Genomic DNA, 24,709 nt, shown 5'->3' on the forward strand with positions numbered 1-24,709 from the left:
CTTTAAGGTTTTTAATATTAAACTCATTATATTTTTAAAGATATGAGTTCAAATATACTATTTGTTCTAACTTTAATGAATTTTTACACATAAATTTATACTGCGCATTAAAAGTTATGGATTCAATCAGCTCTTTTACCTTTAACTTGCATCCGTGCCTACTAATGGAAAATATGGTCTGGAAGCTTCCTCTCTCCCAGCAAGCAAAACGAGCAACATTTTAGTTGAGGTATTTAAGTGAAAAAAATATGATAGGTTTAGGGCTGTTTATGTATTTGACAATTTAAAAATTATTTAATTTGTACATGATCAACACATACTTTTGTAAGAATTGATTTGCTAAATATCAAGTTGGCATTATTCACAAAAATATTCTCGTCACCTGTATCATCATAGATAAGGCGTATTGTGCTATGTGCAACAGCATTTGTACATTGCGCAGGAAAGTTTTAAGTTTTGCATTGTCAATTCCCAAATTGATCCTATCCAAATTCAGCTAGACTAGCTTAAACCACAATGCTTTCTGCACCAAGAGCACCAGCACCGGCGGTGGCGGCGCCCGCACGTTTCAAATTCCCAAACGTATGTGGGAATCCTGTTAATCTTCTTCTGCTGCACAGAAATGTTGGTAGTAGTTGCAAAAGGGTGGTGGTTTCAACTAAAGCTGCTTACAGTCGTATGCCAATGGACACACCAGGGGCTTACCAGCTTATAGATAAAGAGAGTGGAGATAAATTCATAGTATGGGGAGGTACTGAAGATGACGACTCTTCCATCCCTTCCAAGGAAGTTCTCTCATGGAAACCTCTAGCTTCTACTTCTCCTGACAACAACCACCCTCCTCCAACTCAGAGTAGCAGTAATGAAGGTAAAATGAAACTTGTGATTTTAAACATGTCATAACTTGGCATAAAATGAAAAGTTTAAGTTAAATTGTTTTTAATTTTTTTTCCATAACAAACTAAAAAAGGAAATATGGTCACACTAAGTAACATTTTGGCCTTTTTGTTTAAAATTGTTTTAGATGTCTTAGTTTATTACTAATGCAGAACTTTGTATACTGTGTTAAATGTTAATTGAAGCAAGTTTTCAGGTGTGTTAGCTTTTGTACTATCCAAAATGGGCTGTTCAACGTGAAAGAAGAAAGGAATCTTTTTGTCGAAAATAAAATATATGGAGGAATTTTGGTGAATATTGATGCTAATTGGATATCAGGATTGTTTTTTTGGTGAAATGTTTTATGTACTAGCCAAGATTAGCAATCTAGTATTGATAGAGCAAGGGAAAAAAGTAAAAGACGATATTGTTTGTTTCAGTCTGATTACTACCAATGGGCAATTTTGTGCGTCTATGATGTTGGATCTGGAGCTTACACTTTTTTTTGGTGTATTAGGTTTTTAATTTCCAAAGTGAGCGATACAGTATAGAGGAAAGGAATGTGTAGCGCTATTTACAGAGTATATGCAACAATCTTCCTTTGCTTACTATGATTATCTATCCTCCTGTAGAGTGAAGTACTGAGTTCACTGTGCTTAAGATTGCAACTTATGCTGTCTTTTATTTATCGATTGAGAAGAAAACATATGTGCCATATTTTATTAGGTACTTGCCAAGCCAAATTATCAGATGGTTTACATTCATCTGCTGATTATAACACGAGCTTTGAGGGATTAAAACTGCCATAACGTTCAGGATGTGTATTACTTTATGTTTCTAATCAGATATATATTGGTCCCTCTTATAAATCTCCAAATGTGTTGTATGGAAATTCTTTCCTATGCTTTTCCTTTATTTTTGAAGTTCTTTCTTACGGCTCTGCAGCTTCGACTAGGGGATTGACAGGGAATTTCGGCAGACTGAAATTTCGAAGAATGAGAGATCTAGTAAGAAAAAGCTACACAAAAAACAAAGAACGCGATGTTGTTGATCACGACAAACACAATATTGCAGATGCCTCTTCCCGATCATCATGCAGTTCATATAATGAACCTGATCAGTTAAAAGAGCAACAAACGCTTAGTCTTCCTAGAGGCCGTGCCAAAATTCAGCAGCTAGAAGACAGAAAGAATTTCCAAAAATTAATCAGAGTGGAAGATGAAGATAGAGATATAGTTATCGAAAATGTTAGCAAACATTTCGCAGGCTATAGCAGTGATTCTCATGCAAAATCTGCAAGAGTAGTTCATCCTGGATCAAAAGCTTCGGCTTCTCCCTTACGTGGATGGGGTGGGGGATCAAGTCATTACAGTCTTAAGAGGGAAGAAATTTTTAGAGAAAGGCGAAACTTGGATGATGAAAACAATTTCTTTAGTAGAAAATCCTTTCAAGAGTTGGGATGCTGTGACTATATGATAGAATCCTTAGGGAATCAGCACTTTGTGCGCCCTTCACATATTCAGGTAGATAATTTACTTTATTTTGAGCATGGAATGGTCAATAGTCCAGGTTACCTCATTGCTTTGCTGCAATTCTAATGCATAATAGCGGCTAACATGCCAACAGTCTCATGGATATGGTAGTTTGAATTGCATCATCAATATATCTGTCTGGGTATCTTTACCTCTGCTTCAATTGGCTAGTACGTGTCCTCTGAATAGCCTGCTTTTAAAATATTTCTTCTGGATGTTTTCAAGTTATTCTTGATTTCCTATTATGATTCCTTTGACGCTTCATTTCCCTCAAAATACGGCCCAGCAATGCCTGCTTTAATATTTTTTCGTGCCGGCAATTTCTTATCTGTCTTTAGATGGCTATCCCTAGTCCCCATGTATTATTTTGAGAAATCTCTATTTATGCTTCTTACAAGCAGTAATTATAGACTACTTGCAGGCCATGACATTTGGACCCATCATTGCTGGAAAGAGCTGCATAATATCTGATCAAAGTGGATCTGGAAAGACTTTGGCATATCTACTACCACTTATTCAATGTCTTAGGCAAGAAGAACTTCAAGGACTTAGCAAACCATCATCTCAAAGTCCTCGGGTTGTAGTACTGGCACCAACAGCTGAATTGGCTTCTCAGGTCTGTCAAATTTCCTCTTCCATTAAAGGAACATTTGCCACTTATTCCCCCAACTGTTCGGCAACCACACACTGGAAAAGGAAGAAAAAAATGAGAGAGAGAGAGAAGCATTAGTCGATTACCAGCTCATAACTTTATGGCTGCGACATCAACTTCACCTAAATTGGTGTGACAAGTGCGTTAGAATATATTTTACACTAATTTCCTAGCCAAAGGCCCAATGCTATATTCTCATAATTTTCATGGCACGTCTTCAATGTAAAACATTTACTGCGCTTCTACCATCTCTAAGGGAAAAATTCAATTAGCCATTACGGTTTTTTAATAATGAATCGGTTGGGTGATGGTAGTAGAGTAAGCTTTTGGGGACATACATAGTGTGGAGGTAACACTTTGAGTATCACTTTTCCTAACATATACAAGATTTCATGCCAAAAGAAGATGTCGATTCAAAGCATACGGAGGATACAAGGTGGAGATACGCATTGCGATTTGAAGTTTAGGAGGAACTTGCAAGACTAGGAGTTCATTGAATTCCAGGGATAGATGGAGTTGCTCAACAAGCAGAATACTTGTCACGACCCAAAATCCCTCCAAAGGTCGTGATGGCGCTTAACCTGCTTGCTGGGCAAGCCAACACTCAACAACAACAATATAATTCAACTATTAAGCCTTTAACTGATTCATGATATAAATAACAAGGCGGAATAAGTTCAGATATCAATATCAAAAATACCTGAATCCTAGACAGGGTCTAAACGCGACCACAATTGTCGCACAAATCCCAAGAACTGGTGTCACCAAATCATCACAAGCATCTAACAAGAGTATATAGTCTCAACTGAACAATGTCTGTTCGGAAAATGAAAATACACAGACATCTATAAAAAAGTAGGGAAGGGGGACTCCATATGCTGCAGATCGAATCAAGTAAAACAGCTCACCACGAAGTCTCCAACAAAATACTCCTACTTAGCTCAATGGTACACTAGGGGTGGCAAGCGGGCGGGTCGGTTTGGATGTGGGCGGGTCGAAAACGGGTAATGCAAAAAACGAATAAAATATCCGCCCCGAACCATATTTAATACGAATAGAAAATGGGTTAACCAGCGGATAATATAGATATAGATATTATCCGCGACTTCTTAAATATGATCACTTTTGAGAGAATTCCTAGTCTCCCAAACTTGAGAACCCCCAATTTGAGTCTTTGCAAATGTAAAAGTTAAATCCATTAGTTATTCATTTTTTAAATGATAATATGGATCTTATCCATATTTGACCCATTTTTAAAAAATTCATTATCCAACCAATTTTTAGTGGATAACATGGATGAATAAATGTTTTTTTTATCCATTATGCCACCACTAGGTACTCCACTAGGTACTGCTGATACCAGCTTCAGAACCCACAGAAAATGTGCAGAAGTATAGTATGAGTACAAAACTATGATACTCTATAAGTATCAAGTCTAGCCTCGAAGAAGTAGTGACAGTCGACACTGGCACTTACTAATAGCTTAATGAGCATATGAAAACATAATTAGAACATGAAATAAAGCATGATACAATCAATTAAGCTCACCAGTAGAAATATGACAACCTCGAATTTAAATATGCTTTTCAAACAAGAGAAAGAATACAATATCAATTACTCAATCCTTTTCATAATCATGATATGAGTCAGTCAACATTCATAGATAAATAAGAGCCACTACATGAGTCGAGGCTACTTCAACTTTCATAACAATTCAATGTACTTATTTAACATTTTAAGTCTGATCGTGGCATCAACAAGAGCAAGAAGCCAAAAGCCAATAAATCATAAATCAAGTAAGGCAATTGTTTGACTACGACTAAATAAAAAGCCCATACGGTGAAAGTAGCCCATCATATCCAATCAACAAGTTATAACTCTAGCATGGCTTCTAATCATGATTAAAGTTCATCATGTAATCATAGAATCAAAAAAACATTAATAAACAATTCATAAGGTCCGAATAAGGCCTAACATAAGCCTAACTCTGTCCGGCTAAGGTCATAACCTAACTACCAATATACGCTCATCACCTCGAATATAAGTGGCACGACACATATAGCAAATAGATCACCTATAGGGACAATTCCCTCTTACAAGTATAGACAAGAGATACCTCTTCCCGGTAACACCTTCAACCTTCCAAAATATATTTTCCCTTCAAATCCACCTCCAAACGGCTCGAATCTAGTCAAATATTACTGAAACGAGTCAAATAATGCTATTAAAAATCAATCCCAATCATTAAAGCTTTAATCATTAATCAAATTCCAAAAAATCAACAAAAGTTAACCTGGACCCACATGGTCAAAACCCGAGTCTAAGGATAGATCCTGACTACCCATAACCCCAAGTCCAAATATACAAGTAAATTCCAAATCCGAGTCCAAATCGACCCATAAATCCCCAAAATACATCCTCTTATGTTCATATAAAAACCCTAATTTACATTTTAAATCCTTGTTATTAGGGGTTAAAATCCATGGGGAATCATTATGTAATCAAATTTGGGTAGGAATTACTTACCCTCAAAGTAGTAGTGAAACTCTCCTGAAAAATCGCCTCTTTTCGAGCTCCAATACTCAAAATAATGAAAAAAGAGCTAAACCTCGAAATACATCATGTTGTCAGGCAATTTGCATTTGCAGCCCAAAATATTGCATCTGCGAGACAGCTTTCGCGACCACACTCGCATTTGGGAGCTGTCCATGCTCCTTCTTCGCTTTTGTGCTAGGTCACACGCATCTGCGCCTACAACAAGAAACTCGCAGGTACGACCACCTCTGGCCTGATCAACATGCGCACCTGCGACATCTCTCCCCTGGGCGCGACTCCGCAGGTGCTACAAGCAGCTCGCTTCTGCGGCGTCGCCCGCCTTGCCAACATGCGCATTTGCTCACAATGCGCCACAGGTGTGACCAACACACCTGTGCACCTTTCATCGTAGGTGCGGTGCATCAGACACTAGCAACTTCCAAACAACACCAAAATGATCCGAAACCATCCCGAAACACACCTGAGCCCCCATCTAATCATACCAACACCAATTATGCACAATAGTCGCCAACTCCAAATGAATCGAATAATTCTTCTCATGGGGCTTTAGCTACCGTGACACATAAGCACATCACCCTACCACCCTGCATCAACACCGTGCCAAGACCAACGCATGAAGCATCACAATAAACTGTGTATGACCCTGAACCTGTGGGCAACACTAATACTGGAGTTGTAGTCAATGCAGCCTTGAACTTCTGAAAGCTCTCCTCACACTTATTAGACCATCTAAAAGGAATATCTTTCTGAGTCAACTTGGTCAATGGGGTTGCAGTAGATGAAAATCCCTCCACAAAACGACGATAGTAGCCCGCCAAATCCAAGGAACTCCTAATCTCTGTAGCTGAAGCTCTAGGCCAACCTTGAACCGCCTCAATTTTCTTTGGATCCACCTTGGTACCCTCACTAGACACCACGGGCTATATGCTGTGCAGAATGAGTCGGCCTGCTATGATGGCCTCTACCAAACTGACCCCTACCTCCAGATGAGATACCACTGAAGCTACCAGAACAACGAGGTCTCTTATCTCTCACCATAGCCTCTCTTCCATGGCTACGAATACGTCGAGCTATCTCCACGTCCTGGTGAAAAGTAGTCTGAATCCCTGATTCTCGAGCCATTGCAATCCTGATGCCATAATTCAAACACTCAATAAATCATCTCACCTTCTCTGCCTCGGTGGAGATCAAGATAGGAGCATGACGAGACAACTCTGTGAATCACTCCTCATACTCAGTCACAGTCTTGCGATCGTGCTGAAGATGCTCAAACTTACCTCTCAACTCATCCGTCCTAGTGCATGGGATGTACGGTTGGTTTTTTAGAAGATGGAGCAGCAAAATATTAAAAATATTGATTGAAAATATCTCTCAATAATTTTATTACGCATAACAAGGCTTTAAATAGCTAACTTTAAAACAGAATCTGCAGAATAAATATTCAAGTTCAAAAACCTGAATTATCTCAACTAACTTATCCAATTAAATTTAAATTTAAACTAGGACTCCTCCTACGACTAAAGTACTTTTTATTATAGTAAATCAAGTATCAGCAGTAACAAATGCAAAATCCAACACTCCTCCTTGCTTTTGTTGCTGCAATCTATAAAGGTTAATCCTCCTCAATTTCTTCTTTGGTAATTTGTGCTTGTGAATTTTTTCAAGTGTTTTTTAACTTGCATCCTCCTGCAATGTGACCCGTTCTTTTTTTTTTTTTTGGTTTTGTGCATAAAAAACAATCTTAGTCACCTTGTCTTATCTGAAATCTCTTTTGAAAGTATTTGATTCTGGACAATGATAGGATTTTCAGGGATTGCTCGTAAGAATTGTTCTTCCACTACAACATTCAACAAATTATAGGTTTTAAGATATGATTTTATTTTCACTGAGCAAATCCGATAGTTTTCGCCGGTGAAAGTTCGTGGAGCATTCAAAGAGAGACTGTTGCTTGCCATGTTTGAAAATAGGTTTAAAAATTGATATTGGTTAAAAATGATTTGAAAATGGTTTTTTGGAAGAACTCACAAATCCCGTAAGACCAATGAAGCTCTTGATATCACTGTTGGTTTTTAAAAGATGGGACAACAAAAATATTAAAAATATTGATTGAAAATGTCTCTCAATAATTTTATTAAGCATAACAAGGCTTTAAATAGCCAACTTAAAAACAGAATCTGCATAAAATCTGCAGAATAAATATTCAAGTTCAAAAATCTAAACTATCTCAACTAACTTATTAAAGTCAAAACTTGGTCAACTCTTACAATTTAAGCTTCCAAAATTGGAACTAAGTGTTCCAATTCACTCGCAGGCCATTCTTGATAGAAAAAAACTATCTCCACAAGTCATAAAAGAACAAACAAACATAGAAGAAGCATTAAATAGGGGAACATGGTTCTAGTACTCAAAAAATAATCGGCCGGTCGTTACAATACTTCACAGATTAGCCATGATGGTTGAAGATGGGGAAGGGAATAAGGGTGATTTTTCTGTTAAGTCCTACTATGGTGTGCTTCGGGCTAGAGAGGAAGCAACTCTTCCTCCTTGTTTGGTGTGGATCCCTAGAGTACCGAGAAATGTGTTCTTTTTTTCGCATGGCTAACGACGAGGGGGTGATTCTAACGGCTGAGAACCTGAGGAAGAAGGGAGTTACACGTGTAAGTTCTCAGGAGAAGATGTAGATCACCTTCTCTTACATTGTCATGTTGCATCTCGTTTGTGGGAGAAGTGTTGGGTTGGGTTGGAGTTCAGTGGGTGATGCCAGACATGGTTAATAAAGTAATATTTATTTGGAAATTCAAAGCACAGAGAAGAAGACACATGGCATGGGATGTTGCTCTACTTGCACTCATGTGGATCATTTCAAGAGAGAAAGGATCGGGAAGACTCTAGCTTCAGGGTATGGTTGACACCAAAAATTTGCCCTGAAGCTCCAGATAATGAGGAGTATGTAGGGAAAGGATATGGGAGGGAAGAGAGCGAGAGATGGGTGGGTAGAATATGGAAAGAAATGGTAGGTGGAGAAGTTTGGTGTCAGAATTGATAGGGGAGTCCTCGATAACGGCTAAAAGAGGAGTTAACATAGGCGTATTCAAATTTGGGGATGGAAAATGGAAGAAGAAGGGGGCAAAAAGACATTCATACCCTTGGATTAATGAGTTAATATGGAGGCCAAACTTGAACCGGTTTACTAAAAGATTTGGACCGGTCAAACGAAAAGAAATGACTAGTCAAACCGGTTTGTACTAGGTTTATCGACCCCATGTGGAGGCCTAGAGAGATTTGCGAGTCTATGTACTGTAGAATGGTGTCTTCCCACTTCGGATCTCCCCGAAGCCTCGAAAATTGATCGCGAGCCTCTCTCTAAAAAGATTATGCTGATGGAGGATGAGAAGCAGAAAGACCTAATGAGAGGTCCCAGGTTTTTCGGCAATGGAGCTGTCTAGAATATCAATGCCAACGACTTTCTCTTGAAAGGAAATTGGGGCAGTGTGGGTCGGAACTTCCAGAACATGGTTGTGGGTTCCTCTTTGGGTGCAAACAATGGAAAATCATAGGTGTCACAAGGGGTTCTTGGTGCTAGGAAGACTCCAACGTGATCGCCGACACTAGAATCTGTCTCAATCTTTTAAGGTGGGGGTCGAAATTCTGAGGAATGGGCTATAGGTCCTTTGTGCTCAAAATCTGGAAGTTACGGTGACAAACCTGGTAAAAGGACTTTACGGTGACAAACCATCGCCATGCAAACCCTATCTCCAAGAATCACAAGATGGCTGGGGCCTGTCTTGCCCATATAGCAGTGTCAACATATCTTGGAGCTCCGCATTCTCCTTCCATCTCCCACCCTGTAAGTGATGTTGCCATTGAAGGCTTCCCAATTCTTCATGATGGTCCTCCACATGCCGCACCGAAAGGTGTTGTGATTGCCTTGGTCCTCCAACCCCCTCCCCTGGAATCGTACTTTTCTATTATGACCTCCCTCCATAGAGCATGCTCTTCTAACCGAATCTCCACAGCCACTTCCCCAACAAAGCTCTGTTGAATACCCTAAGATCTTTTACTCCAAGTCCACCCCATTTCTTAGGGGAAGTGACTGTCTGCCAATTCACTAGATGAAATTTTCTAGTTCCATCCGCTACATCCCAAAGAAAATTCCTTTGAAGCCGCTCCAGTTTTTCTGTGATGCTCACAAAGCTTGCAACAAGGACAAGTAATAGGTGAGCATACTCGATAAAGTGCTTTTAATAAGCACTTCCTTACCGCCTTTTGACAAGTACCGTTTCTGCTAGCCTGCTAATCTTTTTTCAACCCTTTCGATTACTGGATTCCAAACTGTAGTATCCTTATGCGAAGCGCCCAATGAGAGACCCAGGTAAGTAGTGGGAAGGGAGCCCACCTTACATCTGAGAACATAAGACAAAGCATCAATATTAGCAGCCTCACCCACTTGGAAAATCTCACACTTGCCGAGGTTGATTTTGAGTCCTGATACTATCTGAAACCACTGCAAGACTTACTTCAGGTAGGCCAACTGATCCATATCGGCATCACAGAAAACCAGGGTGTCATCCGCAAAGAGCAAATGAGAGACTCTTCGAGCACTGAGCACCCCGATCGGAGCTGAGAATCCTCTCAAGAAGCCACCGCCCGCCGCACGATCCATCATTTTACTCAGAGCATCCATCACTAGAATGAATAGCATGGGGGATAGGGGGTCACCTTGCCTGAGACCCCTAGAGCTGCCAAAGAAACCACACGGGCTACCATTAACCAGGACAGAGAATCTGACTGAGGAAATGCAGAACTTGATCTATCCCCTCCATCTTGCCCCAAACCCCATCCGCATCATAATGAAATCCAGGAACTCTCAATTGACATGGTCGAAAGACTTCTCAAGGTTCAACTTGCATAGTAAGCCGGGTTCTCTATTTTTCCTTCTGGAGTCTACAAGTTCATTTGCTACCAAAGCAGCATCTAGGATCTGTCTACCTTCCACAAACGCATTCTTGGAGGACGAAAAAGACACGTCAAGAACCTTCTTGAGCCTGTTGGAAAGCACTTTAGAAATAATCTTGTAAATGCTCCCCACGAGACTAATAGGCCTGTAGTCTCGGATACAAGATGCACCTTCTTTCTTAGGCACAATAATAATAAAAGAAGCATTGATACTTCTCTCGAAAACACCATTCACATGGAAGTATTCAATGGCTTCCATCAACTTTCCCTTGATGGTGTCCCAACAGAGTTGGAAGAAGGCCAAGGAGAAACCATCAGGCCCGGGGGCCTTATCACCAGCACAACTCGACATAGTCTCGTGTACCTCCTCCTCCTCGAAAGCCCTTTCTAGCCACTCACTGTCTCCCTCCCCTATGTGGTTGAACTCTATTCCCCCCAAAGTCGGCCTCCAACTAACTTCCTCTTTGTTATGTTCTCATAAAACCCCACTATCGCCCCTTTTACCTCCTTCTCTCCCTCAATCCTCACGCCATCCACAACTAAGGACTCAATGAAGTTTCTCCTTCGATTTGCACCCGCCACCCTGTGGAAAAACTTGGTGTTCGAATCCCCCTCTTTTAACCAGAGCGCCCTCGATTTTTGCCGCCAACTAGTCTCTTGAGCTATTGCTAACTCGACTATTTCCCTCTTAACCTCCCCCATCTCGCTTTCTCAGATTCATCTAACTCCCTCGCCCCTTACCCTCTCTCTAATTCCCCCAATTCATGCATAAGCTCCCTCATTTTAACCTCTACCCTCCCAAAAACCTTCTTATTCCACCTAATAATATCTCCCTTGAGCAATTTAAGTTTCTTCGAAAGACGAAATGAAGGTGTCCCTGATACCCTGTAGCTTGTCCACCATTCTTTCACCTTGTCACCAAATCCTGGCACTTTCAACCACATGTTCTCGAATTGGAAGGGAGCACGCACTCCTCTCCCTCTGCATCCATCTAGCAAGATAGGCAAGTGATCCGAAGTCTTGATGAAGAATCTCAACTAGGTGTGAATTTAGGGGGCAACAATTCAAATTCATTGGCTATGGAAATTTATGTGACTCCTTTTCCAGATTCTACGATGATAAGGCTTAATGGTGGTGTTGTTACGAGTGAATATGAGACAGTGTTGGAAGAAGGGGAGTCGAATACAAATTATTTTGGAAATTTTTTTAGGGGTGGGGGTGGGGTGGGGGTGGGGGTTATGGTAGTAGAGTAAGCTTTTGGGGATAAAAATGGTGTGGAGGTAACACTTCGAGTATCACTTTTCCTAAGATATCATGCCAAAGGAAGATGTCAATTCAAAGCATAAGGAGGATACAAAGGGGAGAAACGCATTGGGGGGTTTGAGGTCTAGGAGAAACTTGCGAGACTAGGGGTTCGTAGAATTACAGGGATTGATAGAGTTGCTCTATAAGCAGAATACTTCACAGATTAGCCATGATGGTTGGAGAAGGGGGGAGGGAATAGGGGTTTTCTTTCTGTTAAAGTCCTACTACGGTGTACATCTGGGTAGAGAGGAAGCAACTTTTTCTTATTGTTCGGTGTGGATCCCTAGAGTACCGAGAAAGGTATTTTTCTTGATTGCAAGGCTAGCTACGAGGGGAGTGATTCTAATGGCTGAGAACACGAAGAATAGGAGAGTTACATGTGTCAGTTGGTGCTTCATGTGTAAGTTCTCGGGAGAGGATGTAGATCACCTTCTCTTACATTGCCATGTTGCATCTCGCTTGTGGGGAGAAGTGTTGAGTTGGTTTGGAGTTCAGCGGGGTGATGCCTGGATCCACTGGCACGGTTAAAGAAGTAATGATCAGCTAAAAATTTAGAGGGTGAAGAAGAAGGCGCATGACATGGGATGTCGCTTCACTAGCACTCGTGTGGATCATTTGGAGAGAGAGACATAGGAGCGCTTTTGATGGGGTAGAGAAGGGCTTTGTACATTTGAGGAATAACCTCTTTTCTCTTATTATGTTTTGGTGTACCCATGAGATTCCTTTAAGGATAGAAGATTGGGTGGCTCTTGTAGAGAATCAAATTATGTTGTGAGATTCTCTGTTTTTGCTATACTTCTTGTATACGGGCATTTATGCTCTTTATTAATGATATTTTATTACTTTATCAAAAAGATAATGCATCGGTTTATTGTTTCTGGTTAGCACCTGAATCTCGAAATGTATGAAAGCTATTGGTGAAACACTTATACAGGTACTGAACTTTATTCCTTCCTTAGTTTCAGATAGACCATTCTAATGATTTAGCCTTGATTCTTTCACCACTGGCATTGTTTCACCTTTTTCTTCTTTCTCATTCTTTTTAATAGGTAAATTTTAACTCTTTCAGCCGCACTTACTGGGTTAAAATAACAGTACTTGACAGAGTTGTTTGTACATCTAGAGTATGTGTTTGATTGTAAGTCTATGCTTTGAAGAGAAATCACATGAGATTATCAAAAATTACAAAATTTATAATACTCACCATGGTTTATCACCCCAATTATTTTCTCCTGCCAGTTCAAATTGATAAGATCTCAATGTAGAATTTTACATTTGAATTTTTTTTTTTGATGATTTTGACATCAGATTTCCTCTTTTCCCAAAATGTGAAGCTGGCAATTTCAGAAGATGTTTTGTCTCAACCAGCTAGTACTCTGTTTGGCTTGGCTCTTACTTATTTTTTGTGCGATGAAAGGATCTTCTGTCTGTAGTTTGACATTCTTTGGTTTCACTGAATCTCTCTTCCAAAGTTGAATTACTTGTTTGCATGCTTGTTCTTTCACTTTCCTCCATAGTTAAGTCTTTCTTTTTCTAGTTCAAGGCCTCATCACACATTCTGTTGCATCGACTGTGGTGAAACTTGGATTTTGTTTTTTGATATGTAAGAACTTTCATTCTTAGCTGTATTTCACTCGTCAAAAAGAAAAGAAGAAAAACTTACTCTTCTCCTGCAACTTTTGCAGGTCTTAAGCACCTGCCGCTCATTTTCGAAATCTGGTGTTCCTTTCCATTCTATGGTTGTTACTGGTGGTTTTCGCCAGAGAACTCAATTGGAGAACCTAAGACAGGAGTTAGACATTCTTATAGCAACTCCTGGCCGGTTTATGTTTCTTATCAAAGAGGGCTACTTGCAGTTAACTAATCTCAAGTGGTATTAGCATTTTCCTTGAATAGTTAAAACTGTTAAACTAGCCTCAAGTAGTATTACATTTCTTTTAGTAGTTAAAACTGTTTTTCAGTTTCTTGCATTTTAAGGTCTTTACTACATCTGTCCAGTTCTCTCACTTTTACGGGGGTGCATTGGCATTGTGGATATATTTACTCTCTTGTTTGTTAGGCAAGGTCTGATGAACTTTGGATTGAAAGTAGTAGTCTTTTTCAAAAGTGTTTTTCTCAAAAGTACTTTTGGTGAGAAGCAGTTTGTGTTTGGCTAATTAGTTTGAAAAGCACTTCTGAGCAGCAATTAGTGTTTGGCCAAGCTTTAAAAAACTGCTTCTAAGTGTATTTTTCTCAAAAGTGCTTCTCAAAAAAGTGCTTTTGGAGAGAAGCTACTTTTTTCTGCTTCTCCAAAACTGCTTCTGCTTCTCCTCAAAAGCACTTTTTTTTCCTTCCAAAAGCTTGGCCAAACACCTCAATTTTTTGCCAAAACTGCTTTTGGCCAAAAAAAAGCACTTTTGGCCAAAAAGTAGCTTGGCCAAACAGGCTATTAGTCATAAAGATATTCCCATAAAAGATTAAAAAAATTAGAGCTACCCAAAAACCCCAAGAACTGTAGGAGTAGATGGGAGTCGTGAACTATCTATCAAATATTATATGTGACACTGGTATAAATCGCGACCACTGTCTTTGTAAGAATGCAATCTTTCACATCAATACTTATGCTATGCGCTACTAGATAAAGTAAGAAAAAGAATAACATGTGATAGACCAAAACGAATACATAGGAATGTGAAAAATTCCTTTTTCAAGGCTCCCCACTTGATCTTGGGTTGACCATACACCGCTCTCTCTTCTTCTTTCTCTTAATCTCCAGGTCCATTACTAAGAGCCTATGTTGTGTCGATAGACACTCACTCGGGATAACCTTGCAATTAGTGTACATGCCTCTATCATACTTCCTGCAGAGAAGGTAATCAATCTGAGTCTTGGCCACCATACTCCGGAAAGTGACCTAGTGGTCTTCCCTCTTCTGAAAACATGTGTTAGCTATCACCAAATCAAAAGCTTTAGCGAACTCCAACAATGAAATTCCTGCCTCGTTCGTACCTCCAAAGTTGAACCCGTCATGCACATCATCATAGCCCCTAGCAGTCCTAATATGGCAAAAATCACCTCCTATGAAAAGCTTCTCGGTAAGCGGGACATCTCGAACCACCTCGTCCAAATTCTCCCAGAAGTGCCTCTTGACCTCCTCGTCCAAGCTCGCTTGAGGCGCATATGCACTAATCACGTTTAAAGTGAACCCACCAACCACTAGCTTAATAGTCATCAGCCTATTGTTCACTCTCCTAACATCTATCACTAGCTCCCTGAGATCCCTATCAACTAAAATACCAACCCCGTTCTTGCCCCTAGCACCTCTTGGATACCACAATTTTAACCCGTTAACTTTCCGTGCCCTAGTACCCTCCCATCTAGTCTCCTTGACACACACTATATTAATTTTTCTTTTCTTGAGAATCTTCCCTAACTCTAAAGACTTCCCGTCAATGTCCCTATATTCCAGGACCCAATCATCAACCTAGCGGTTCCCTTATCACCTTTGCCCCTTCCCCCCCCCCCCCAACCCAAAGGACATGACCTCACTCTACCATCACTCGCCCTGACCACAATATTCTAAGGTATACTGTTAGATAGTTATGTAAATAATATGAATTAGTCCTAGTCCCACAGAATAAGAGTATGATATGTATTGTATAAATATGGCTCATTGTATTATACTTAAGCAGAATATCATTAATAGATTTTTCTCCCGTGCATTCTCACATGGTATCAGAGCATTAGTGAGAAACTTATCGTTGTGCATCATTCCAACGACTTTCGAAAAGAAAGACCTCGTCGATGTGCAATTTTCCGGCGGCTTAAGAGGTTGTCCGTAACAAATCACTTTCCGTTGGTGTTGTGCAAAAACCAATACCACCACAAGACTCCTCAGGCTCGGGCGACCCACCAGAAAACACCTTCCCACGTGCCGGAAAAGGGAGAAATTTTCTAGCGAGATCTGACCCTGTTCCGGCCAGATTTTGAAAAAGTTTCTATATAGTATGATCGCCTAGTAATTCCTAGCCTATCCATACCTTTTTCTTTTTATTTCGATCACTTTGAGATTTTTTCGACAACTACACTGAGTTTTTGGCGGCTACAATGATTTTTCCGACGAAGCTTTTTTTGGAAAGATTACTCAGGAGGTTATTCTGAGAGTCTGTTCATTCAAGTTTCATCAAATTCCGACAACCTTTTTATATTCCGGCGAGGGAACAATGTTTCCTAAAATAAAAAGTGTTTTCAATTGGCATTCATGGTTAACGATACAATTTTTAATGAAGAATTTGAGAAATTGGTTGTAGAAAAATGGGATCCAATACTATGAATAGTTGGATGGTTTCTCTACCGGATTATATTGAGTTCCTTCCATACAAAGCTTCTAAACATACATCTTCAGAGATAGCTTCCGTTGTTCAAACATGTGATAGCGTGACTTGTGTCTCCCAATCTTCATCCTCCCGTGCATTCAATCATAATAATTAAATAGAATATCAATAATAGATTTTTCTCCCGTGCATTCTCATAGATTCTAAGCTAGTACTACTACAACATGCACAAGGTAACTAAAAGAATATAATATGCAGCTTAAGGCACTAGTAGAAAGCAACTACAGAAAAGCAAGTAATTGATGCAAGTGAATGCGTTGTAAACAACAAAGACAAAGAACGATACAAGAGAAAGAGATACAAAATAAAATCAAAATATATAATGACAAAAAGATACTGAATAAATCAAAATATATAAAGACAAAGGAAGATAGAACCTGGAATGTATTCGAAGATGTCTAGCCGATGCCTCCGCCCACACTGAACTTTGTTTCACTGGGGCTTGCTACTGAAGCCTGCTGTAGCACCTCCTGGATTATGGTCAAGGGAGTCGATGCGTTGCTGTAGAACCAGATCCCAGCCTCCCACATCAATACAAGTCCGAATACATCATACAAACTTATTGGGAACTTCAAAACATGAACCAAAATGATATTACTAGAAGCGAGGGGTAAAATTGCTTCTTAAGCCTTTTGACCTTTCGGATAGCAAGATAATGTTCCAACTCTTTCCCGAGCATTTCGGGGTCCAAACCACCCATACCCACAAGTCGTAAAACATAAAAGGAACGGAAAGTTCCAAATCAAGAGTCTGGAGGAAAAAACTCAAAATGACCAGTTGGGTCGTTACAGATTTGAATCCTGGTCTCGTGGTTCAATTAGCTTCATTAACTGCTGGAAAACACACTTAGGTTACATGTCTTTTTTCTGGATTGAGATACTTCTTTACGAGAAACTGAGAATATTATATATCAGTTGCTTATACAGTTTTAACACTTCATGTTTATCTTTGTTCAGTGCTGTGCTGGATGAGGTTGATATCCTTTTTAGTGATGAGGATTTTGAGACTGCATTTCAATGTTTGATTGACTCTTCACCAATCACCACACAGTATCTATTTGTGACTGCAACTTTGCCCATGGACATATACAACAAGCTGGTAGAAAGTTTTCCTGATTGTGAACTAGTAAGTGGTCCTGGTATGCACCGTACAAGCCCTGGCTTGGAAGAGGTATTTCTTATTTCACTCCTGTCAAACCAGTACAAATTTACCTAGCGGAAAATTGTTGCCTTATTTTCTTGTCAAATCTGTTCCCTAATATTTTGCATAAGCTTGCTAATAAGAGCAACCTTAAAAAGGTTGATTGTTTCCGGCCAGAATTAAATCCCCGGGATTCCTAGGAAAAATTGAAACAGATGTTATTGTTAAAGCTGTAGGATATATCTAATTGTAATTTCTGCTTAGATTGCCTTGGTCAAAGTACATTATTTCCAGGGTTTCCTCTTGCCTTTATGAAATGAGATCTTGATCTCAGTGTAAGTGATTAACCTCATATGCTAGCAGAGAGAACTAGCCCTGTTATTACTGTTTATGAAAAAGAGACGAGATTTTTGACGTGATCAATTATTTTAGCAATATTTCGTCATCAAGAACAGTTTAGGATAAACCAACGATTGTCTTCTCAAAGTAATAGATTCTTATTCTAGTTAGACTTTTATCAGTGGGATGAAAGAACCATCCATTTTTTCCCATTTTCCCTATCCGATCGGGAGAAAATTTGACCAAAATAGCCTTCTTTACTTTATTATTTTATGGAATGGGGAAAGTGGGGTGGGGGTTGTGTTATGAGAAATTGGCTTATGATTGAATCTCAGAGGTCCCATCGATGAACAAATGGAAGTAGCTACTTGGAATAAAAGTTTAGGTGGTTTGCATTGCAGCACTCTATGCCGATACAAAAGGCAAAAATGAAAAAGAGATAAATTAAACAGGAGTGAAATTGGATGATTCTTTGGTTATTATGCAGTTCTTCTAATGATTGTCTTCATTGTCCTGGATGATAAAGAATTATTTGCTCTTTTTCATTATTCTGATTGTGTGGATATGTATAGGTCTTGAAATAGTTTGTGGTAATCCAAAATATATGTAAACACAAGTTTCGTGCCTGAAAATAATCAAGGCAAGAAAAATGTTGCAAATTATAATATTCGATTTCAAGATGCAATGAAGGTTGCAATCTCTATTCTCTCTCGTCTCTTCTGATTCTTCTCAAGAAGAATATTAGATATATTGAGTTCGACTTTGATTGCGATTCAAGGGCTTGAAAAGTTTGATTTCGAATCTTCGTCTTGAATTTGTGTTTGACTTATTCGCCACAAACACTTGGATGGTTCTCATAAACAATGAATTTAGAATCCACACTACGAACAAAACAATCTTCAGCTCAGACGCTCTTCAAGTCTTGATTTATTTTTCACTTGATCTTGGATGCTTGAGTCCTTTGTTGAGGACAACATCCCTTCGTTCAAGGGAAATCCGTAATTCTAATACCTGTTGCTTTTGATATGTTAGATTTATCATCTCTCCTACTCATATTCTTATCTTTGTCTTTGCTTTACCTTCTGATAGTTTTTCCGCAACTAAAACTATATCATTTTCTTTGTTCACTCTAGTCTATGGTAACAATTTAATAATTGCAACCTGCGTTCTATGGAGCTATTGTTTCTCGGTCCATATCCTAGTAATATTGAAAATTTTCACAATTTTTTTCCATACTAGGAGGAAAAGAATATCATTATGAGAGTGTATCAGTAGAAAATGAAACTGTTTAGATAGAAATGTTTAGACGTGGCTTCTAAGGCTTTGGTCTAGTGGTAAGAGTGCAACACGTGTCATGTTGTGTGATAAGACGCACATTACAAGTTCAAACCATGCTGCAGACAAAAGCCTGGTACATGAGCGGAGAAGGGTAGAGGGGTGGACCCATTATCCACCGAGTTTCGAACCATGTCAAAAAAAATAAAAAGAAATTTCTGTATGTGATAATTACAAAAAGTTCAAATGGAAACAAGAAAACTATGCTGGTACTCTAAATCTAAGTTGCTCCGACACAACGATTTAGGTGCCGCATCCGTGTCGACACGACACTAGTATGTGTGTGGGTATGGGATCCGTACCGGATTTGGTCAAACAATTTGGGTATTTTGACCATGACGGACGGAAAAATTTGAGACAAGATACAATTTGATTCCCGAAATCAAAACCGAAACCGGGAAAGAAAATAGCTTACCATAACTAGGAAATCAATCCTTTACTTATCTACAACTTGAGACTAAAAAAGAAATCCACACTTTACAAACTATACATTAGTATTCCTCAAAACTTCTCATAATTTAGAGATATTTTTATATTTTTATTTTCTTGAATTATTTTTAGCCGGATCCTCGAATCTTAGAATTTACATCTTGAAGGATCCGACCTCTAGATTCGCACCCGTGTCCGAGCAACTTAGTGATAGATACACGCTGGAAAATCAGTAGCTTTCTTGAAGAGAGGTAGCATATAGTCTACCTTATGCTACCAGCATCCTAAGTACATGACAATGTGGGAGATTTTCTATTCTATCTATTTTATGCTAAAGCATTATTTACCATTTGACAACCACAATATACAAGTTAATTTTAGCCGTTTCAACTATACAACTCCCATGCTTAATGATATAGTATGTGATAGCATGAATGTACAAGACTCCTTCCTAAGGTCATTGTTTGAGGTGAAGTTCTAGTTTGATGGTTACATGTAGTCTCCACTCTCATTCCTCTGTAGGTGGACAAGATTTACAAATATATTTCCGTCCTTCCAATCAGGGGCACTCTAATGGATCTGCCATCCAGTCAATCCTAGCTATTTGGTAGACATTTTAGCAGTCAGACTCATCTAACAGACTACACGTTAAGTCTTTATTTTGTGTCTTGTCCTTCTTGCATCATAGAGCCTCAACTCTTGCTTCGTTATACTGAAATAGCCTCACTACCTTCTATTCAAAAGGTGAGAGGCGTCTTCCATGGATACACATAAAAACACCAATCTGGGCATAGAGTCATTTCATGTCTTTTTTTATATTATAAGAAGAGTCGTGTCATGTCTCCATAACTATGGCACTGATGCTCTGTTTTTCGCACTACCAGTTCCTTGTAGATTGCAGTGGAGATGAAACAGCTGAAAAGAGTCCGGACACAGCTTTTATCAATAAAAAGAATGCTCTACTTCATCTGGTGGAGGATAGCCCAGTTCCAAAAACAATTGTCTTCTGCAACAAGGTGAATAAGATTTAGTTTCTTCTGCAAGTATATTTATTACTCTTGGTTTGCATGTATGAAAGTTCTCATTCCTGCATGCATATGCAGATTGATTGCTGCAGAAAAGTTGAGAATGCATTAAAGCGCTTTGACAGGAAAGGATTCTCCATAAAAATTTTACCCTTCCATGCTGCACTGGACCAAGGAAGGAGACTTGCAAACATGGAGGAGTTTCGCCGCTCAAAGATGGAGAACGTTTGTTTGTTCTTGGTGTGCACCGACCGGTACTGTAGCAAACTCCTTTTTAGATTTTTTCATATAGTTATTCATGTGTCAGTTAGATGACGTGCTTCAGTTGTTTTCCTCACTAATCAACAAGAAAAAGGGACAAAAGATCTGAATTAATGTCTTCTAAACAATGTTGTAGAGCATCCCGAGGTATCGACTTTGAAGGTGTAGACCATGTGGTCCTCTTTGATTATCCTCGAGACCCTAGCGAATATGTACGTCGTGTTGGAAGAACTGCCAGGGGTGCTGGTGGAAAAGGAAAGGCATTCATATTTGCCGTTGGGAAGCAAGTTTCTCTTGCTCGAAGGATAATGGAAAGAAACAAGAAAGGCCACCCAGTCCATGATGTGCCGTCAATATTAACTTAGCATCCTGCAAAAGGGCGCATGGAACCTGGAAAACAGGACACTATGATGCTGGTGCGCTTAGAAGGCCATTGAGAAGAAGCAAAAGAATTAAGAAACCATCACAGGGGTCACATATTATACTTGGGATCCAGGTTAAGGGCTTGGCTCTGTCAAAAGATTGTAGAGGTTGGGGTTAGTTAATAACACAGTGCCATTATAGTGGAGTAGGCAAGAAGTTTGTTGAGCAAGTTTTGATTCTCATCCCTGTTCTTCTAAGTCTTCTCATCACCATTCTGCTTTCCTTATTGTACTTTTTATCAGTTTCCTTTGTAATTTTCTTTGAGTTATCAATAAAATCTGTTTTCCTTTGTGTTCCATTAAATTTGAGCTGCAGTTCATTCCATTTGGAGTTTTCATCGTTCCGGACTCCATGGATTTGAATTATCTCCAATTTTATCCAATGGTAAACACTCGAATCTCTAGCAATCTTGGCTTGCTACTGAAGATGCAAGAAAATTACCCGATTATGTCTAAGCAACTGTGCGGCATCCAGCTCTATCTTTCCTGCATGTCCAGCCGTGCAGGCTAGGATGCAGGAGGCCATAGTGGACGATACAACTGCCAGTGATGTGAAGGAGTGTATTGGAGAGCTTGACTGTGGATTGGTTGAAGGATATTCAAGCCCTGTGGGCAAGATATTCTTTGACAGCACCTAGAGTACTGCGATCGAGTCGCTTCGCCATTGCACAACAATGCCTTCACCGGTGGATATTGCTGGTGCGACACTTTGGCTGAGGAGCTTGTTTTTTTGATATCCAGAATCCACAAGGTGGTACTCTGCGACAAAGGCTATCTCAGATTAAAGCCAAGTGTTATGAAAGTTCTTACCAGACTGACACCCAGTGGCTTAAGCTGTTCATTTGTAAGGAGTTATCTCTATTTCTCCCAGTTACTTGATCTGCCTGGTGACAATGGAGTCTTCCAATTTTCAGTACTTTGTTGCTGCAAATTTGGGGGCTGGTGGTTGCAATTCGATGCAATGTCGAACAGGGAAAGGTTTGCAAAATTTCGTGGTCCTAGTAGAGCTATTCGCTTCTACATGCTTTTGGCTTACATAAATGGAAGTGGGTGGTTACGGGACAGGTAAATGGTTCCTTGTTTCATGGTGCCAAAATATGATAAGTTCAGCTGCTGCCAACTACCAATTCTAGAAGTCCACCATTGTTGAAGCCACCAACCCATTCTAGAAGTCACCATTGTTGAAGCCTCCATTGTTGAAGGAAGAATTCAACCACCAACCACCTTCTTTAAGGCTATAAATAGAGCCTTATGTTTTACACAGAAAAATCAATCTAGAGAGATTGAAATACAATCCAGGAAGAGATTGTGAGAACAAAAAGAGAGTTTGGTGAGGTTTTTTTGTAGAGAGAAATTCTTGGTGTAAATTCCCTGTAATTCTATTCTTGTGAAATAGAGTTGTTTTTCCTCCCAAATAATCTTCATATTGATCCGAGAATCACAACAAGTGGTATCAGAGCCCTCGATTCTGTGTTCATCGAGAAATATCGGAACACTGAAAATTTCAACCCGGATTTACGTTTTTCGAAAACGTGATCTTCGGTGTGTTTTGATCATTTCATTAGATTCCTTGCGTCGATACGAATTCAACGCAATTTTTCGGAGGCCAAACAAAGCTAAAACGAAGAAGTTATGACAATTTTTTTTCTGCCCAATCAGCGCCACATCATCATCTAGTCAGCGCCACGTCAGCATCCAGTCAACATCTAGTCAGCACCACGTCAGCATCTAGTCAGCACTACGTCATCATCTAGTCAGTGCCACGCCAGCGCCCAGTCATCATAATTTTTAGAAATGTATGAAATAACCCCTGAAGTTACTGAAATTATAAATCTGCCCCACAAGTTCAGTATATTTTCGATTTAACCCCAAAAGTTTGGTGTAAATTTTGAAAATTTTCTGGAGGCCCTATTTTGACCCAAGAAGAGTCAATCCTACCATTTTTCACCATTCCGGACGCGTTGGTGAGTTCTGTTTGGTGAGATTCTGCTCCAAAATTTTGACCAAGCCATTTTAAAGACATAATGGAAGAGTCATCATCATCTGGAGCTATGATAAAGCTTACTGCCACAAATTACACATTGTGGAGACCTCGAATGGAAGATCTCCTCAGTTGTAAAGATTTGTTTGATCCCATAGAAGCAAAGGGTAGGAACCCCGATTCTACCAAAGAAGCAGAGTGGAAGAAATTAAACAGAAAAACTATCGGTCAAATTCGACAATGGATTGACGATAGCGTTTTTCATCATGTTGCACAAGAGACAGATGCGTATGCCCTCTGGGTGAAGTTAGAAGGGATGTATCAAGCCAAGACCGCTAGGAACAAAGCCTTGTTGATGAGGCATTTGGTAAATTTGAAGTTAAAACACAGAACTTCAGTTGCCGAGCATACCAGTGAGTTTCAGAGCTTGATAAATCAATTATCGTCTGTTGACATGCCGCTCGGGGATGAGATGCAAGCCCTACTACTTCGTAGTTCTCTTCCTGATAGTTGGGAGACGCTGGTAGTCTCTCTCAGTAATTCAGCTCCTAGTGGAAATCTGACCATGTCTATGGTTAAAGATGCCTTATTTAATGAAGAAGCCAGAAGAAAGGACATCGATCATGGTGAGTCGCATGCCCTTATTACAGAAAGAGGGAGACAACAAGAAAGAAGTCAAGATAAGAGGAGAGGCGGAAGCAAGAGTAGGGGAAAATCAACAGATGGTAGGAAGTCATCATATGCGTGCTACCACTGTGGAATAAAGGGCCATTTAAAGAAGAACTGCAGAAAATTGCATAAGGAGAAGGAGCAGTTGAAGCAAAAGGATAAGATGCATTAGTCACTACCCACGGAGAGGTAGCCATTTGTTCCATCCAAGAAGAGACATGCCTTCACGTCTCAAGTCAAGAAGAAAACGAATGGGTGGTAGATACTGCAGCATCATACCACGCCACATCCCGAAAAGATTTCTTCACAACATACAAAGCAAGAGACTTTGGAGTAGTGAAGATGGGGAACACTTCTTCCTGTGAGATAGTTGGAATTGGTGATATCAAAATACAAACAAATATCGGGAGTACAATGATATTGAAGGATGTCCGTCATGTGCCAGATCTTCGTCTAAACCTAATATCAGGTATAGCTCTTGACAAACAGGGCTATGAAAGTTATTTCGGAAAAGGCACATGGAAATTGCTGAAAGGGGTTATGATTCTCGCTCGAGGACATATTTGTGGCAACTTATATAAAACTCATGTGAAGGTATGTTCAGACAGCCTCAATGTTATGGAAAAAGAGGCGTCTCAAAACCTGTGGCACCAGAGACTCGGTCACATGAGTGAAAAGGGGATATCAATTCTAACGAAAAAGTAGCTTATCAGAATGGACAAGAATGCTGCTTTAGACCCTTGTAATCATTGCTTATTCGGAAAGCAACATAGAGTCTCTTTTACATTTTCTTCAACCAGAAAATCAGAGTTACTCAGTCTGGTACACTCTGATATTTGTGGTCCCATAGAGGAGAAG

The 24,709-nt window shown here is 39.7% G+C and overlaps 1 protein-coding gene across 1 annotated transcript; it reads left to right on the forward strand.

The window, feature by feature from the left end:
* The first annotated feature begins 173 nt into the window (after positions 1 to 173).
* LOC107793034 (DEAD-box ATP-dependent RNA helicase 50-like) lies at positions 174 to 21,505 on the forward strand. Its single transcript, XM_016615314.2, has 8 exons — positions 174 to 868; positions 1,822 to 2,399; positions 2,830 to 3,024; positions 13,563 to 13,750; positions 17,207 to 17,420; positions 20,378 to 20,509; positions 20,597 to 20,772; positions 20,916 to 21,505. The coding sequence occupies exons 1-8, from the start codon at positions 517 to 519 to the stop codon at positions 21,142 to 21,144; spliced, it is 2,064 nt and encodes a 687-aa protein (XP_016470800.2). The 5' UTR covers positions 174 to 516; the 3' UTR covers positions 21,145 to 21,505.
* Positions 21,506 to 24,709: the final 3,204 nt, after the last annotated feature.

The sequence above is a fragment of the Nicotiana tabacum genome, chromosome 3 (genome assembly GCF_000715075.1).
Source record: "Nicotiana tabacum cultivar K326 chromosome 3, ASM71507v2, whole genome shotgun sequence".
In the NCBI taxonomy this organism is placed as follows: Eukaryota; Viridiplantae; Streptophyta; class Magnoliopsida; order Solanales; family Solanaceae; genus Nicotiana; species Nicotiana tabacum.